This window comes from Podarcis raffonei, chromosome 14 (genome assembly GCF_027172205.1).
Source record: "Podarcis raffonei isolate rPodRaf1 chromosome 14, rPodRaf1.pri, whole genome shotgun sequence".
Lineage (NCBI taxonomy): Eukaryota > Metazoa > Chordata > Lepidosauria > Squamata > Lacertidae > Podarcis > Podarcis raffonei.
In genome coordinates, this window is record NC_070615.1 from 16,845,210 (window position 1) to 16,861,082 (window position 15,873).

Below are 15,873 nucleotides of genomic sequence, written 5' to 3' on the forward strand. Positions count from 1 at the left end.
TGATTTTAAAGTACTAAAACAAATGCATGACATAAAATGTAAAATTAGCCCAGGGACACTGTCTGTCTGCATCTATGCTGCCTTTGCCCACCTCCATTGCTCTCTTTTTCCTTCCAATAGGGCAGATTGTGACAGTTAGCACTGGGGCTGAGGTGGGGAAGAACTTGACTGGACCAGGCCTCCATGTTGTCACTGCCTGCCTCCCTTGCTCTCGTCTTCCTTCCCACTGGACATGTGATGGCCAGTGGCCCTGTGGTGGAAGGAGAAAGCCAAGCATGAGCAGGCCTCAATGTTGCCTTTGTCTAACCGTCTTTCCTTCCTTCCTTCCTGATATTGACCATTGGCCCTGTGGTGCTGGAGCAGTTCCTGGTGCTGTCCCTTGCCCATCTCTCTTGCTCTTTTCTTCTAGAAACATCTGGAGGGCCGCAGGTTAGCCATGCCTGGTCTACCTGGAAGCCACACATGTACACTTGAATTTGGAGACCCACCTGTTGCTTCCATAGACAAATGGGACTCAGGAGCCCCTGCTGATCTACTGCAAATCACCCAGAGATCTACAAGTAGATCCCAACCTGCCATCTGTCCTGCCCACCCTCGCTCTAAACAGACCAAAAAGGCAAACAGGTTATCTTTGCGGGGTTCTTTGCTCTACCGATTGTCGTGAGGAAAAGATTTCAGGACCTCATCTTTCCAACAGTGAGAAACCGCCTCTTCAAATCAAGCCTAAATGAAAGCAAACACCCCGAGGCTAAAGCTCTACAGGTGCTAAGATGGGATGGAATAAGCTCCATTGAACCCAGCAAGATATTTTTTAAGCCAATATACCTACGACTGGGCTGGGAGGAAGCAGAGCAGTTAAACCAGAAGCAGCAGCAGCAACGAATAATAAAAATAAAAAGTCAAGCTAGAATATTTAATTAAAAACAATGGTACAAAGAAAGTTGTTAAATAGTGTGCCACTCTGAGCACCAAGCGGGGGGGACACCATAAATGTTTCAAAGCGTCTGCCAGGAGACCATGTAATTAAACATTTCCTCCTCTCTGCCGGTTTTAGTGGAATAAGTGACATAAGTGCCTGGTGCACTAAATGTCAGGTGGATAATCTGCAGAACCCTGCAGCATGTTCTTAAGCAAAATTATAGTTCCCCCCCCCTAAACATGGATCACATCTGCACTATACATTTAACATACTATGATACCTCTGTAACACTCATTTCTTCCCCTAAAAGAAACCTGGGAATGTAGTTTTTTAAGGGTGCTGAGAGTTCTTAGGAGATCCCTGTTCCCCGAGTTGCCGGGAAAGAGAGATTGATTGTTAAAGTACTCAGGGAACTGCAGAGGAATAAGGTAAAGGTAAAGGGACCCCGACCATTAGGTCCGGTCATGACCGACTCTGGGGTTGCAGCGCTCATCTCGCTTTACTGGCCGAGGGAGCTGGCGTACAGCTTCCGGGTCATGTGGCCTGCATGACTAAGCCGCTTCTGGTGAACCAGAGCAGCGCACGGAAACGCCATTTACCTTCCCGCCGCAGCGGTACCTATTTATCTACTTGCACTTTGACGAGCTTTCGAACTGCTAGGATGGCAGGAGCAGGGACCCAGCAATGGGAGCTCACCCCGTCGCGGGGATTCGAACCGCCGACCTCCTGATCGGCAAGTCCTAGGCTCTGTGGTTTAACCCACAGCACCACCCACGTCCCTTTAAGAGGAATAGGGGTCTCCTAACAACTCTCAGCACCCTTAATGAACTACAGTTCCCAGTACTCTTTAGGGTCATGATGGCTGAAGTGATATCACAGTGCTTCAAATACATAGTGTGGTTGTGGCCCCTGGTACGTGTGCACAAGAAGAAAAGACTGTTCTGCAGCTGGGGGCAGACAAATCTGCCTTTTCCAGTTTCTCTCAGTTGTTATTTTTTTCCAATCCTGTGTTCAATTCACTCCACTTCTGCATCAGTCTGCATTTTTTTATTTAAAAATGCACAGAATTCATATAAATTTTCTGCACTTCTCTTATTATACATGCATTTTGTATGCATTTTGGTTTAATATACACATTTTTGCAAGCAATTTATCCATAAAGCATTTCTGTGCACTTTCTAATATACACATTTCTGTATGATTTTTTTTTATTTACTGCAGAATTGAATGGCAAAATTCAAGAAATTGTTCTGCACTGGGCTGCCCCAGAATGGCAACTAGACATTCAGTATTGGCAACTGCAAGCTTGGTTTAAGGAGACATTTGGCACTTAGCTTGTATATCTAAGTTTCTAACAGCGTGCAAACAAACATAAAGCTTTCAAACCACACACACACAGAGGGAGCCTGTGTGGTGTAACGGATAAGAGTGTTGGAGAGCAGGATTCAAATCTGACGGAGGACCTATTGCTCTCTGGTACCACCAGTGGTAAGTGTGATGGGAGCTGTGGTCAGGGAACACGTGGAGGGCTAGGGAAGAAGAAGCCCCTCTTGACTTCAGGGGATGGGCTTCTAATCCCAGGAGACCATTGTGGTTTAAACTCAACATACGCTAATAGAATTCAGTATTTCTCACCAGCATACAGTGTTGTGTAGTGGTTAGAGTGTCTGGCCTGGGTTCGAAATCCCCACTTAACCAAGACACTCATTGGGTACCCTTGGGCCTGTCCCTCACTCTCAGCCTAACCTACCTCACAGGGTTCTTGTGATGATAAAGTGGGGGAGGGAAGAACCATGTACTCCTGAGAGCAGTGGTCCCCTAACTTTTTCAGACCACTGCCCCACTGGTTCCATAAACTCATCCCCAGTGCCCCCTAACCTAGGCTATAGAAAGCATTCAGAACAGCAGTTTTCATAACCCACTAAAGAATATAATGACAGAGTAAAATCCAAAACAGCAACAATCAATTGCACCTTTATTCGAAGCCCAGTTAAAACTGTTTGGTTTAACTGATTGAACAAAATTGATGAACTCGATCCACTGATGCCAGCTTTTCAAAACCTGGTAGTAATTTACCTCGGCAGAGCCCCTCTGCTGCCTCCTTACCTCTTAGTGCTCTCCTAGGTAATCCCACTGCCGCCCCCCTGGCAGTAACACCCACTTTGGAAACTACAGTCATACCTTGGTTTTTGAGCAGCTTAGTTCTCGAACGTTTTGGCTCCCAAACGGCGCAAACTCGGAAGTGAGTGTTCTGGTTTGCAAATTATTTTTGGAAGCCGAACGTCCGATGGGGCTTCCAGTTGGCTTCCTGCAGCCAATCAGAAGCTGCGCTTTGATTTCCGAATGTTTTGGAAATTGAACAGACTTCTGGAATGGATTCTGTTTGACTTCCGAGGTACGACGGTACAGTGGTACCTCTGGATATGACAGGATCAGTTCCAGAGCCCCGTTCACACCCTGAAGCGAACGCAATCTGTGTCTGCGTGTGCGCGGGTCACGATTCGCCGCTTCCGCACACGCACATGACGCCATTTTGACCGTCTGTGCATGCGCAAGTGGCGAAATCCGGAAGTAACGCATTCCGTTATTTCCGGGTCACTGCAGAGCGCAACCCGTAAGCGCTCAACCTGAAGTATATTTAACCCAAGGGTTAAACCACAGAGCCTAGGACTTGCTGATCAGAAGGTTGGCAGTTCGAATCCCTGTGACGGGGTGAGCTCGCGTTGCTCGGTCCCTGCTCCTGCCAACCTAGCAGTTCAAAAGCACGTCAAAGTGCAAGTAGATAAATAGGTAAACGGGAAGGTAAACGGCGTTTCCATGCGCTGCTCCGGTTCGCCAGAAGCAGCTTAGTCATGCTGGCCACATGATCCGGAAGCTGTCCGCTGGCTCCCTCGGCCAATAAAGCGAGATGAGCACCGCAACCCCAGAGTTGGTCACGACTGGACCTAATGGTCAGCGGTCCCTTTACCTATAACTGTACTGCCTTAGAGGAAAAGGTGAGATAGAAATGTAACAAAATAAGCAAATAAATACATCTGATTAGTGAAGATCTAGGCTGGGAGGCCATTCCTGATCTTGGGCCAACAGTTAATAAAAACTTTGCACATATGTCATCTATTTCAAAAGGAGGGGGTGAAAGAAATTGGTGTTCAGGAACAACTTTCTCCTTCCCCTTGGGAGAAAGCTGGCTGGCCGTCTCTCCCTGCTGATCAGAACTGGGACTTCCTTAAGTGCTGTTTAAGCACTCCAGAGGGCCTGTAGTACAAGGCAAGCATTCATTTATATTTAAACAATGGTAACAGAGAAGAGAGAAGACTGCTGAGCTTGGCGCTGCAATCCCTACAAGAAATTCTGGCAGGTAGCTACAGTAGCTGTAAAAGGATTTGGATAAGGAGCAGTGCGGGGGGGGGGGTAGGAATTGAGCGAAAAAGCAGGGAGAAACTTGGAGAAAGGAAACAGCAAGGAGATTGTAGCAAAGGAGAACTGCAGAAAAAAGGAAATGGGAACAGAGAAAAAGAGAGGCGAGAAAAAGTAATGTAGCACTGCAGAACTGGGCAAAAGTTGAAAGAATGGAGAAAAGCCTCTATGTTTCCCAAGGATTAATAAGACCCACAATATCTTGTATTTGAACTTAGAGGCCTTCCATTTTCCTGGGGGTTGGGGTGGGTGATTTGCTATTGCACCAACTATTGCACCTCTTTTAAAAAATAAAAATGGTTTTCATAATTTTGTAAAAAAGGCAAATGTATACATCCTAACACATGAGGAAAACACAGCACATTGATTCAGAGTACCGACGCCTCATTTTAAAGCACAATAAACCCTGCTGTGCAAACCTACAGCTCAGTTGGCAGTGCGTGAGACTCTTAATCTCAGGGTTGTGGGTTCGAGTCCAGCACTGGGTGAAAAGGGGGTTGGACTAGATTACCCTTGTGCTCCCTTCCAACTCTACAATTCTATGATTCTGTGATAAGATCAACATATGCTGCCTTGGGTTCCTTGATGGAAGAAATATGGGCTATAAATGTAAGATACGTAAGTATATATATTATGGCAAAAATCTGCCACCTTAAAACAACTAACTGTCTAAATTAGTGGCATAATTTTGACATGCGGTACAATTTGGCTTGGGTTTACTCAGGCGTACGGTCCAATGGGCCTTAGCACACAAGGCCATTTTTTGCAGGTTATTCAAACATGGTTAAGGAATCACCATAACATCTGCACCGCTCCTCAAAAACTGAGCCTAATTTAGGCCTCTGTAATAAAAATTATACGCCCAGATTTAAGAATCGCTCTCAGCAGCTATGAAGCTCTAAAAATGGGCATGCATCAAGAAGGTTCTGGAGCCTGTGTCTCCTTTTTTAAAAAAAGGAAAAAGCTGTAAACCCCCCCCCCCAACTTCACTTTCCTACCCTGTAAATCAAAAATGTCAGTAGAAATTGCTGCCCTTTATCACAAGTTATGGTTTTGCTGACAGTTTTAAAATTAAAAGCTATATCACTGGATGACTTGGAGTAACGCATGGCTGGACTCAACACACACACACACACACACACACACACACACACACAGGGGCAGTTATGAAGTTCCTAGGCAGAAAATATTTCTGTTCACAGCCTCTTCACTTGCTCATGCTAAGTTGGCAAGATCTCAGCAAAAATATTATTTCGCAAACTGGCAAGTCTTTTTGCTCGCAACTGAGCCGCATCGCAGCTCATATTTCACGTGATAGAGCACCCTGCTTGAGCTCCAAGGACAAAGTTCAGTGGATTTCGGGACGGTGTTAGATGGTTTGTGATAAAAGCCAAGTCACAACGCTACAACAACAGCAATACAATAAATCCGTATTTGAGCTTCTTGCAGACAATCGCATGTGGAGGTGGAAACTGTGATTCCTAGATGAGACATGGCAGGTCTCATCCAACTGCTCCTAAGAATTTTTTAACTAAGAAGATTCTCATACAGTGGTACCTCAGGTAACATACGCTTCAGGTTACATACGCTTCAGGTTACAGACTCCGCTAACCCAGAAATATTACCTCAGGTTAAGAACTTTGCTTCAGGATGAGAACAGAAATTGTGCTCTGGCGGCGCAGCAGCAGCAGGAGTCCCCATTAGCTAAAGTGGTGCTCCAGGTTAAGAACAGTTTCAGGTTAAGAACGGACCACCGGAACAAATTAAGTACTTAACCCGAGGTACCACTGTACTGCCTTTCAATATGAAACTGCAACAATGGCCTCTGAAAACACAGCAGAATATTTTCCGACAACATTTTAAAAATCGAATAGGAACATAGGAAGCTGCCTTATTCCAAGTCAGACAACTGGGTCCATCTAGCTCGCTATTGTCCACACTGGCCAACAGCAGTACTTCAGGGTTTCCAGCAGTGGACATTCCCAGTTCCTCCAGGAGGTGCCAGGAATCGAATCTGGTACCTTCTGCACACAATGCAAGTGCTCTACCACTGAGCTAAGGTGTGCAAAACACAAAACCAGGAACTGCAGAGAATTTGTGCTAACAAATTCTAAAAAAGCCTAATTAAGTAAAGAATGGTTTAACCTGCTTCTGGAAGGGCCATGTTGTCTTCTAAAGGTGTGCATACCAAGGTTCTAAGGCCAGTCCTAGACTTCATGAAAGTTGACCTAGGCTCCATGTACAGTGGTACCTCAGGTTACAGATGCTTCAGGTTACAGACGCTTCAGGTTACAGACTCCGCTAACCCAGAAATAGTACCTCGGGTTAAGAACTTTGCTTGAGGATGAGAACAGAAATCGTGCTCCGGCAGCGCAGCAGCAGCGGGAGGCCCCATTAGCTAAAGTGGTACCTCAGGTTAAGAACAGTTTCAGGTTAAGAACAGACCTCCAGAACGAATTAAGTTCTTAAGCCGAGGTACCACTGTAATTATTTTAAGTTAATTTAATTTATTAGTTTTATACACCACCCTTCATCATAAGATCTCAGGGTGGTTGACAGAATACAGGATAAAAGCAAGTAAATAATTAGAAACAAAACAGCAAAACAGTAGCTTTTGGCTTGGCTGCTTAGTATATTTGGGTGTTCCTGGTGCTGTTAAATCGGCATTTTCTGCATTTTTAAAGTTCTGTTTTAAACTATTAAATCCTTAAACCTTGGAAAATCAGCTAATAAGTGCCTTTCATAATACTTCCTTGGTTATATTCAGCACAAAAGACATCAGTTTAAAGTATCCTACCATTGGGTGTGGACAGTAACAGAAGCATGATTGAAGACTGATATATAAACATATGTTGAAATCAAACATGTAAGACATAGCAAGTTCTGATGAGTTGGGTCTTAAATTTGGGGAAGGCGGTGTCATTCGGGATGGTGCCAAACTGTTCCTCCCAAGCTACCCAGAATCATAGGAAGCTTCCCATTACCAAGTCAGACTATTGGTCCATATAACTCAGTATTGTCTACTCTGTCAGCAGCTTTCCAGGATACCAGATTAGGGTCTTCCCCCAACCCTATATGGAGATGCTGAAAATTGAACCGGGGACCTTCTGCATCCTAAGCAGATACTCATCCACTGAGCTACAGGCCTTGCCCATTCATTCTCAACAGACCTGAACCAACTACTTGCAGAGAGCTCTTGGTATTAGGCCAAGGGCCACATGAAATGAGGCTGGAGGCCACATGTGGTTCTTGGGGGGGGGTACCCTGGCCCAACTCTTATGCCCAGATAACAGTCCTATGTACAGTGGTACCTCGCAAGACGAATGCCTCGCGAGACAAAAAACTCGCTAGACGAAAGGGTTTTTTGTTTTTTGAGCTGCTTCGCAAGACGATTTTCCCTATGGGCTTGCTTCGCAAGACGGAAACGTCTTGCAAGTTTGTTTCCTTTTTCTTAACACCGTTAATACAGTTGCGACTTGACTTCGAGGAGCAACTCATAGAACGCGGTGTGGTAGTCTTTTTTGAGGTTTTTAAAGACTTTGGTGATTTTTGAAGCTTTTCCAAAACTTTCCCGACACCGTGCTTCGCAAGACGAAAAAAATCGCAAGACGACAAAACTCGCGGAACGAATTAATTTCGTCTTGCGAGGCACCACTGTAGCCCAAAAATGCACCTAGAAGCCTAACAGGTATATTATCTCACGTTTTATTGCTCTGAGTTGTAGCCAACTAAGTCTTACTTGGAGCAGACCGACTGAATATGACAGAGCTAAGTTAGCTGCATCCATTAGTTCCAATGGGTCTACTCTGAATAGGACTAAGATTGACTACAAGCTTATGTTTCTTGTTTCATAAGACCAGGGGCCACCAAACTTTTTCAGCAGGGGGCCGGTCCACTGTCCCTCAGACCTTGTGGGGGGCCGGACTATATTTTTTGGGGGTGGAATGAACAAATTCCTATGCCCCACAAATAACCCAGAGATGCATTTTAAATAAAGGGACACATTCTACTCATGTAAAAACACACTGATTCCCGGACCATCCAAGGGCTGGATTTAGAAGGCGATTGGGCCAGATCCGGCCCACAGGCCTTAGTTTGCCTACCCATGCATAAGACCAAGGAAGATACAAAAGATGGTAGCCAATCTCAGTCCTACTCAGAGTAGACCTGCTGAAATGAATGGGCATGGCTGACTTACATCCGTTAATTTCAATGGCTCTACTAACAGAACTAGCAATGGGTGATCCAACCCTAAGGCTGGAATCCTACAAACACTTACTTGAGAGTAAGTTCTGTTGAACTCAGTGGGACTTACTTCTGAGTAGACATGCATAGGCTTGCACCTTAGATTGCCATTTTCAAACCATCACATTTTGCTTAATTACCAAAACGTGACTCTCAAATTGAGAGGAATTATGGCCTGAACAAAATTTTATTGAACCACAGAACCCACAGAAATTTCAAATGGTTGCACAATTTCTTGAAAAACAGTCACACCTTCATGAACTGCATTTAACCTGTCTTTCATTTCATGTCTCACCCTTAATTTAATGAGAGAGAAATCTCAGTCTTTACAAGAACACATATTTAGGCTTCCTACACACTTTAAAATTTTATTACCAACTTCAGCATAACTTGGAGATGAAGAAAAGTCTGTTGTATCCAAGACTTCAACTGTTCTGGATCAAAAGCAGAGATAGAAAACTCTGTAAAATTTTGTGATCCCTTCCCGATCACTAAACATGAGAAATCAAACTGCAGGATCACACACACAAACTATGCCTTACATGCAAGTTTCCCAACCACACAAGCTCAGCATCGCAAAAGACTGTTGTTGAACCAATCGTAGTCAGAGCTATAATTATTCAGTTTTCCTATCCCTAGGAAGTCCCTAAAATTAGTATGTTATCAGCTTTCATGGCCTTTCACCCTTTAAAATCTGAGCAAGGGAAATTTGGGTTATTAAGTTGGAAAGTCTTTAAAGATTTTAAGAATCATTCCAATCAAAATAAATTTCCAAGTAGGGTTTTGAATTTGTTTCAGTATGAAACATTTAAGCCACACTAAGGCTGCAACCTAAGTAAAGTGGGACTTACTTCTGAGTAGCCGACATGCATAGGATTGTACTGTGAATGTATTTTATTTTATTTTTCAATCACAGCCATGTATTTCGCACAACTACTTTGGCCACTGGGAAAGAAAAATATAATACAGCACGGGGAAATTAATCTGGTGTGCTTTTTTTGTTTAGTTCTGCTTTCTAAATATAAGTCAAATGAACATGCTAAATTGGTAAAGACAATGTGAAACTATCCCAGTTCAATCCACCGCTCCCCTGAAAACCCACTGGACATGGTGGGACTTACTCCAGAGTAAACATGCATACAGTAGGTTTGTGTTGTATGCCAGATCACAGCATCTGATTCTGGAGTCGTCCTTTCCAACTTCAGAATCTTTGATAATTGGCTAAAATTAAAATGCTCCTAAACTCAATTTGAGAACTCTCATTTAAAAACCCATAGAAAAGGGGGAAGATCAGCTGCTGGAACAACAAGATTTCTGATCTTGTGAGGTCTACTGGCAATTAAGAATAGGAAAAACAAAACCGTTCACCATTTTGCTTTTCTGCATCTACTCACTTGGCTTTTATGGAGGTAAAACGAATTCCACCTTTTAAATATTCTTTTTTTTAAAAAAACAACCACATGAAAACATAGGCTAGGAAATATGCATTTCATCATCTTTTCATCAAATATTGATTTTAATTAAAGATTTAAAGCTTTCCAATTAAAAATGGATCTCCAGGCCAGTGATCTGTTTTGGACTAATCGTCATGGCGCAGGACTCCTCACCGAGATAACTGGCTCCGCTTCAACCTTGGCAGATTTTTAAGGGTCATAAAACGGGCAAATGCCAAGATTCTTCCTTGATTAACAGCCTGATCCTAAGTGTGTTTACTCAGAAGTAAGTCCCAATGTGTTCAGCTAGTAACACAGCATTAGGATTGCAGTTCTGAAAACCAATCCAGTCTTCACTTTTACACAGGACTAAGTCCTTCCACGGAATTCAAGAGGATTTGACCCCAACAATGATAGCCCTAGACTTGTGTTAAATTGTTGAGGCTTTTGTTCTATTAAAGGGACCCCTGACCATTAGGTCCAGTCGTGGCCGACTCTGGGGTTGCGGCGCTCATCTCGCTTTATTGGCCAAGGGAGCCGGCGTACAGCTTCTGGGTCATGTGGCCAGCATGACTAAGCTGCTTCTGGCAAACCAGAGCAGCGCACGGAAACGCCGTTTACCTTCCCGCCGGAGCGGTAACTATTTATCTACTACTTTGACGTGCTTTCAAACTGCTAGGTTGGCAGGAGCAGGGACCCTTTAATTAGGCTGCTTGTTCCTGAACTTTCAGAGGAAAGAACACTGGACTCCATCATGGCCAATGGACTCAGGGATGATGGGAGTCATATTCCAACAACACCTGGAGAAAATCAGCTGGCCACACCTAGGGATGTTGGGAGAATTCCATCAGAAATGGTAGAGAAAAACCACTATAATCTACACGATCGCCCATAGTCTGGAACTCAAATCATGCAAGCCAATGTAAACTACTGTTGTGGTTTTAGTCCATAAATAATTTTGTTGTCTTGTGCATGGTTTTTATGTTTTCCTTCCAATGAAATCCATTTAATTACATAATTAATTGAAGGCAGCAACAAGAGGAAATCTTGGACACATCAAGAACCAAGTGTGGGAAACAAATTTGGGGGGAAACTGACTTAAAATTTGTCTCAATATTGTGGCTGATTTCATAAAAAATTGGAAAACCGATAAAAACAATGTGTCAAGAAATAATAATAATAACATAATTAATTATATTAGTTTTGGCCAATGTAATGGCAAGTTGAAGGATAAAGGTTTCAGTAGAATCCGAATTGTAGTGCCTGCTGCTTCCTGGCTATAGAGCTCTGATAATGCCTCTTGCTTGCCTGAATGGAGGATAAAAGGGGTGGGTCGGTGGGTGCAGAATCTAGCCTACTGTACAAATTGTGTTAGAAACTCAGATATATAGTGGTACCTCAGTTTACGAACTTAATCCGTTCCAGAAGTCCGTTCTTAAACCGAAACCATTCTTAAACCAAGGCGTGCTTTCCCTAATGTGGCCTCCTAGCGATGGTGCCCTTCCATCATTCAGCTTCTTAGATCAAGGTAAAGTTCACAAACCGGGACACTAATTCCAGTTTTACAGAGTTCATAAACCGAATAGTTTGTAAACAGGGCTGTTCTTAAACTGAGGTACCACTGTATAAGTTAGTCACCAAAGGGCTCCTTAAACCAAGGTTACAGTCACCAAAATGGAATGTCTAGTTGCCATTTTGGGGCAAGACAGCTCTAAAGTCTTATTTTTCAAATGATGAACAGACTGTGATTGATTCTCAGTTAAACACCTGGCTAGTTCAGATGACAACCTTCAGCTAGGTTAAGAGCTTTGAGAACTTAAAAGAAGAAAAGTCACTTAATCTAGAGACAGTCCACATATATATTGGCCTATTCCAACCACTTTTTCTTAATGATGACACAGACCATTCACAACATAAGAATATTCTTCACAACTGGGTGCAAAGATGGAGCACAGGGTGGGGGGCATGGCCCTGGGGCAATTTTCAGAGGGGGTGCGAACAGGTGCCCCCACAGCAAGCACCTTCATTGGAGCCTGGGTCCGCACCAGAAGGAGCCGGGCCTTGGCTGCGGCCCTTGTCCCTGGCAAAGCTCTGCCCATCGGGTCATGCCTGACCCTAGGGAGGAGAACAGGTGAGTGGCCGGCGGCAGCAGTTCTGCCTCCACTGCTGGGTCAGGCATGAAGAAGAAGAGTTTGGATTTGATATCCCGCTTTATCACTACCCTAAGGAGTCCCAAAGCAGCTAACATTCTCCTTTCCCTTTCTCCCCCACAACAAACACTCTGTGAGGTGAGTGGGGCTGAGAGACTTCAAAGAAGTGTGACTAGCCCAAGGTCACTCAGCAGCTGCATGTGGAGGAACAGGGAAGTGAACCCGGTTCACCAGATTACGAGTCCACTGCTCTTAACCACTACACCACACTGGCATGACCCGGTGGCAGAAAACATGGGGGGAGTGGGCAGCAGCTTCCCCACCCCTCTCCTTGGGTGGGGTAAGTGAAGACAAGCCACAACAGTTAACTAAAAATTACTCACTGCTCCTGCTCAGGCTGCACAGAAAAAATGCCAGATTAACGTATAAGCTAAACAAGCTATAGCTTAGGGCCCCACTCTCTCGGGGGCCCCAAAAAAATTTAAAGGAAAAAACAACAAGCTGTACATTTCCAAAATATAAGATAAAAAACTAATAAAATAAAACCAACATACAGCAACAGTGTTTTGTGTTGTGTAGGCTAATATGATGTAAGTTATGAGCTCCGCCTGCTAGCCTGCTCCCTAAAATATCACTGGTTTCCTCATTTCTATATATAGGGTGCCTACATTCTGCATGTGCAAATGGCTTTAGATACCTATTAGGTCCATAAATTACTATATACCATATGTTCAACACAAAAAACAGAGACAATTTGTTGTTGACAAAGGACTGCTGGACATATAAAGGGCCCCATTACCTTCAGTAGCTTGGGGCCTCATCAAACCTAAATCCGGCCCTGCTCCAGATGGTGGAGATGTCATGTGCCATCCTGGTGCCCAGGTATCTTCACTTGGTTGCAAGTGGCCGATAGTCAGGTGCAAAATGCACCTGGCACCTGGCTAATTTCGAACACTGTGTTCAAAGGTATACAAATGTACATCCATTGCTCCACCCCCATTTGCTTCTAGCCCCACTACCACTGGGTTGTGACGCCTTAAAGGTTGCCTAGAAGAGAGTGTGGCCCTCAGGCTTGAAAAGGGGGGGATGTTAAGGAGAAGCTTGATAGAATATGGATGGGCAACCTGTGTCAGGGATAGAGGGAGGCAATGGCACTCCTAGGCTACAGCATGAGGGAACATAGGCTATGCTGAAGCATAGAGTTGGAGTGAACTGCTGGTGACATTTTCCAGGCTTCACTGCTACCAACTGGCTCGATAGCCAAGGCACTGAAGGGCACCAAAACTTGGAAGAACCACAGAAGAGGCTGGCTGCTGGACCAAGCCAATGGAAGAATCCTGTTCTCAAAACCTGATGGCTGTGGGAAACCAGGGAGCAGGACATGAGCAGAACAGCTCTCTTCCCACTTGCGGTGCCCAGTAAAAAAGGTAAAGGTAAAGGACCCCTGGATGGTTAAGTCCAGTCAAAGGTGACTATGGGGTTGAGGTGCTTATTTCGCTTTCAGGCCAAGGGAGCTGGCATTTGTCCACAGACAGCTTTCCGGGTCAGGTAGCCAACATGACTAAACCGCTTCTAGCACAACTGGACAGTGTGATGAGTTCCAGAGCTCACGGAAACGCAGTTTACCATCCCGTCGCAGCAGTACCTATTTATCTGCTTGCACTGGCATGCTTTCAAACTGCTAGGTTCGCCGGAGCTGGGAAAGAGCAACGGGAGGTCACTCCGAGATTGTTGATCGCCAACCTTCTGATCATCAAGACCAAGAGGCTCAGTAGTTTAGACCAGAGCGCCACCAGCGTCCCTGGTACCCAGTAACTAGCATTCAGAGGCATACAGTGCTGGAGGTAACACACAGCCATCATGGCTAGTAGTCAACCAATAGGCTTCTCCTCCATGCCTTTGTCCAATCCTCTCTTAAAACCAAAGTGCCACCATCCTAGGCTTTGGAAAAACATGTGACACACTTGCCATAAAAGCTGGTCCATACTACAGTTTTCAAACAAATACACACACACCCCACACGTGTCACAAGTACTCTCTCCCTGACCCCAAAATAATTATTATTAGAAGACAGAAGCATAAAGTTATGGCAGAATTGATTTAGGTTCCATATCCATCAAACCTCCTGAATTCTAAAAATGCATGAAACTATTGATGAAGTTAGTGCAGAAATTGCGTCCCATCAAAGGAGGACAGGAAGGTCTGAGGGGGTTTCTTGGTCAACAGATTCAGAACATAGTCACAAAAGGCCAACATTTCTTCCAGGGCTCATACAAATGTAAAGGCCAGTGCCTACATTTCTCAATAGCTGCAGGAGACTGGCTCCTACAGAATTTGTTCTGGACTCAGTGCCAGTCCTGTATATCAGTTTTGTCCAAAACAATGGAGGAGGAAGTAGATTGCAAAGTTGCCAACTTTTTAAGCATTCCCAGTTCTCCTGCCTTCTACAGATACCTGATCTGCAGAGGTTAGCAGCTGGCAACTTTCACCCTTTCCTCGCACTAAGAAGCTCCACCTGCTAGTTCCTGTACTTCAAGCACATACAAGAAAGGAACAGGATTGGGATTTATTTTTAATTTATCAGTTGGCACCCGTAAGGGGATGGGCCTATTATCTCAGATGGCAGAACACATGTTTCCCATGCTGAACATCCCAGGTTCCATCTCCCTCACCTTCAGGTTTCCAGAAAGAGATCAGATTGTGTGAAAGATGACACCCAAAGGGCCAATCAGAAGAGACAAAAGAACTGGATATGTCAAGGAAGGATTCTGGGGCTGCCTGCTGCCTGGGTCTCCGCTAGAGCATTATAAATGTCCCCCCGTGGATGCATCCGTGGGAACATCAGCATGCCTACTCAGAAGCAAGCCCCACCGAGTCCAGCGAGGCTTTCTCCCGAGGAAGCCTGCAGGCTCCTGGAACCTTAGTAGCAGCAACGGGCGACAGTAACCAAGGGCGCAGATGGCGAGGGCCGATGACACGGCGGCGCTTTCCCCCGGGGGCCATCCCTCGGGGTGGGGGAACACCCCTGCGGGGTGTCCGGTGTGCGTATGTATGTGCTAGATCGCACCGGTACCTTCCGAGCCAAGGCGTTTCTGTCAGCAGCAGCAGGAGCAGCAGCAGCAGCGCCCACAGCTACTCACCCGGTGGATTAACAGCCGCCGGCGTTGCCATCTTGTCTCTGGAAGAACTAAGATAAATTGCAAGCTGGGGGCAGCTGGAGGGGGCTGGCTATAAGGTGGACCGAGGAGGAGGAGGAGGGCTGATGCTCTGCTGCGCAGCCCAAGGAAGATGGGGAGGGACGGGTCGGAGCCGCCTCCCCGCCCGCAGCCACACAAAGGCAGGCGTCCGCGCAAGGGGATCCGCGCGCGCGGCGAGGCTGGGAAATGCAGCTCGGGGCGCGCGGGCTGCTTGCGCGCGGCTGGCCAAGATGTCTGATCTGATGAGAATCCCTTTTTTTCCCCTCTCCCTTTTTTTGCAATCGCTTCTGCACATGCTCAGCGCGCACACACCCCTCCCCTCGCTGCCCACCTCAGTCCGAAGTGAGCATGTGCCAAGGAGCCGCACATGTGCGCTGGCCAAGTGAAGCTGCTGCCCTCACTCTGCGCCCTCAGCCTCGCTCGCTTGGGTACCTCTGCCTCTCCATCAAGGGCGCACGCTGCCGCTGCGTGTCATATGCCGCTAATACGCAATGAAAAACAACCTCAAACGC

The 15,873-nt window shown here is 45.5% G+C and overlaps 1 protein-coding gene across 3 annotated transcripts in view; it reads right to left on the minus strand.

Annotated features, from left to right (window-relative positions):
* The window catches only part of ARNT2 (aryl hydrocarbon receptor nuclear translocator 2), a 153,275-nt gene extending 137,648 nt beyond the window's left edge, over positions 1-15,627 (minus strand). For 2 of the 3 annotated variants that reach the window (XM_053365471.1, XM_053365470.1), the window contains exon 1: positions 15,305-15,627. In XM_053365471.1, the coding sequence (XP_053221446.1) occupies positions 15,305-15,335 (31 nt within the window). In that variant the 5' untranslated portion in view covers positions 15,336-15,627. Of the gene's footprint in view, positions 1-15,237 lie in introns of all 3 variants that reach the window. The other variant, XM_053365472.1, reaches the window with a different exon arrangement.
* Positions 15,628-15,873: the final 246 nt, after the last annotated feature.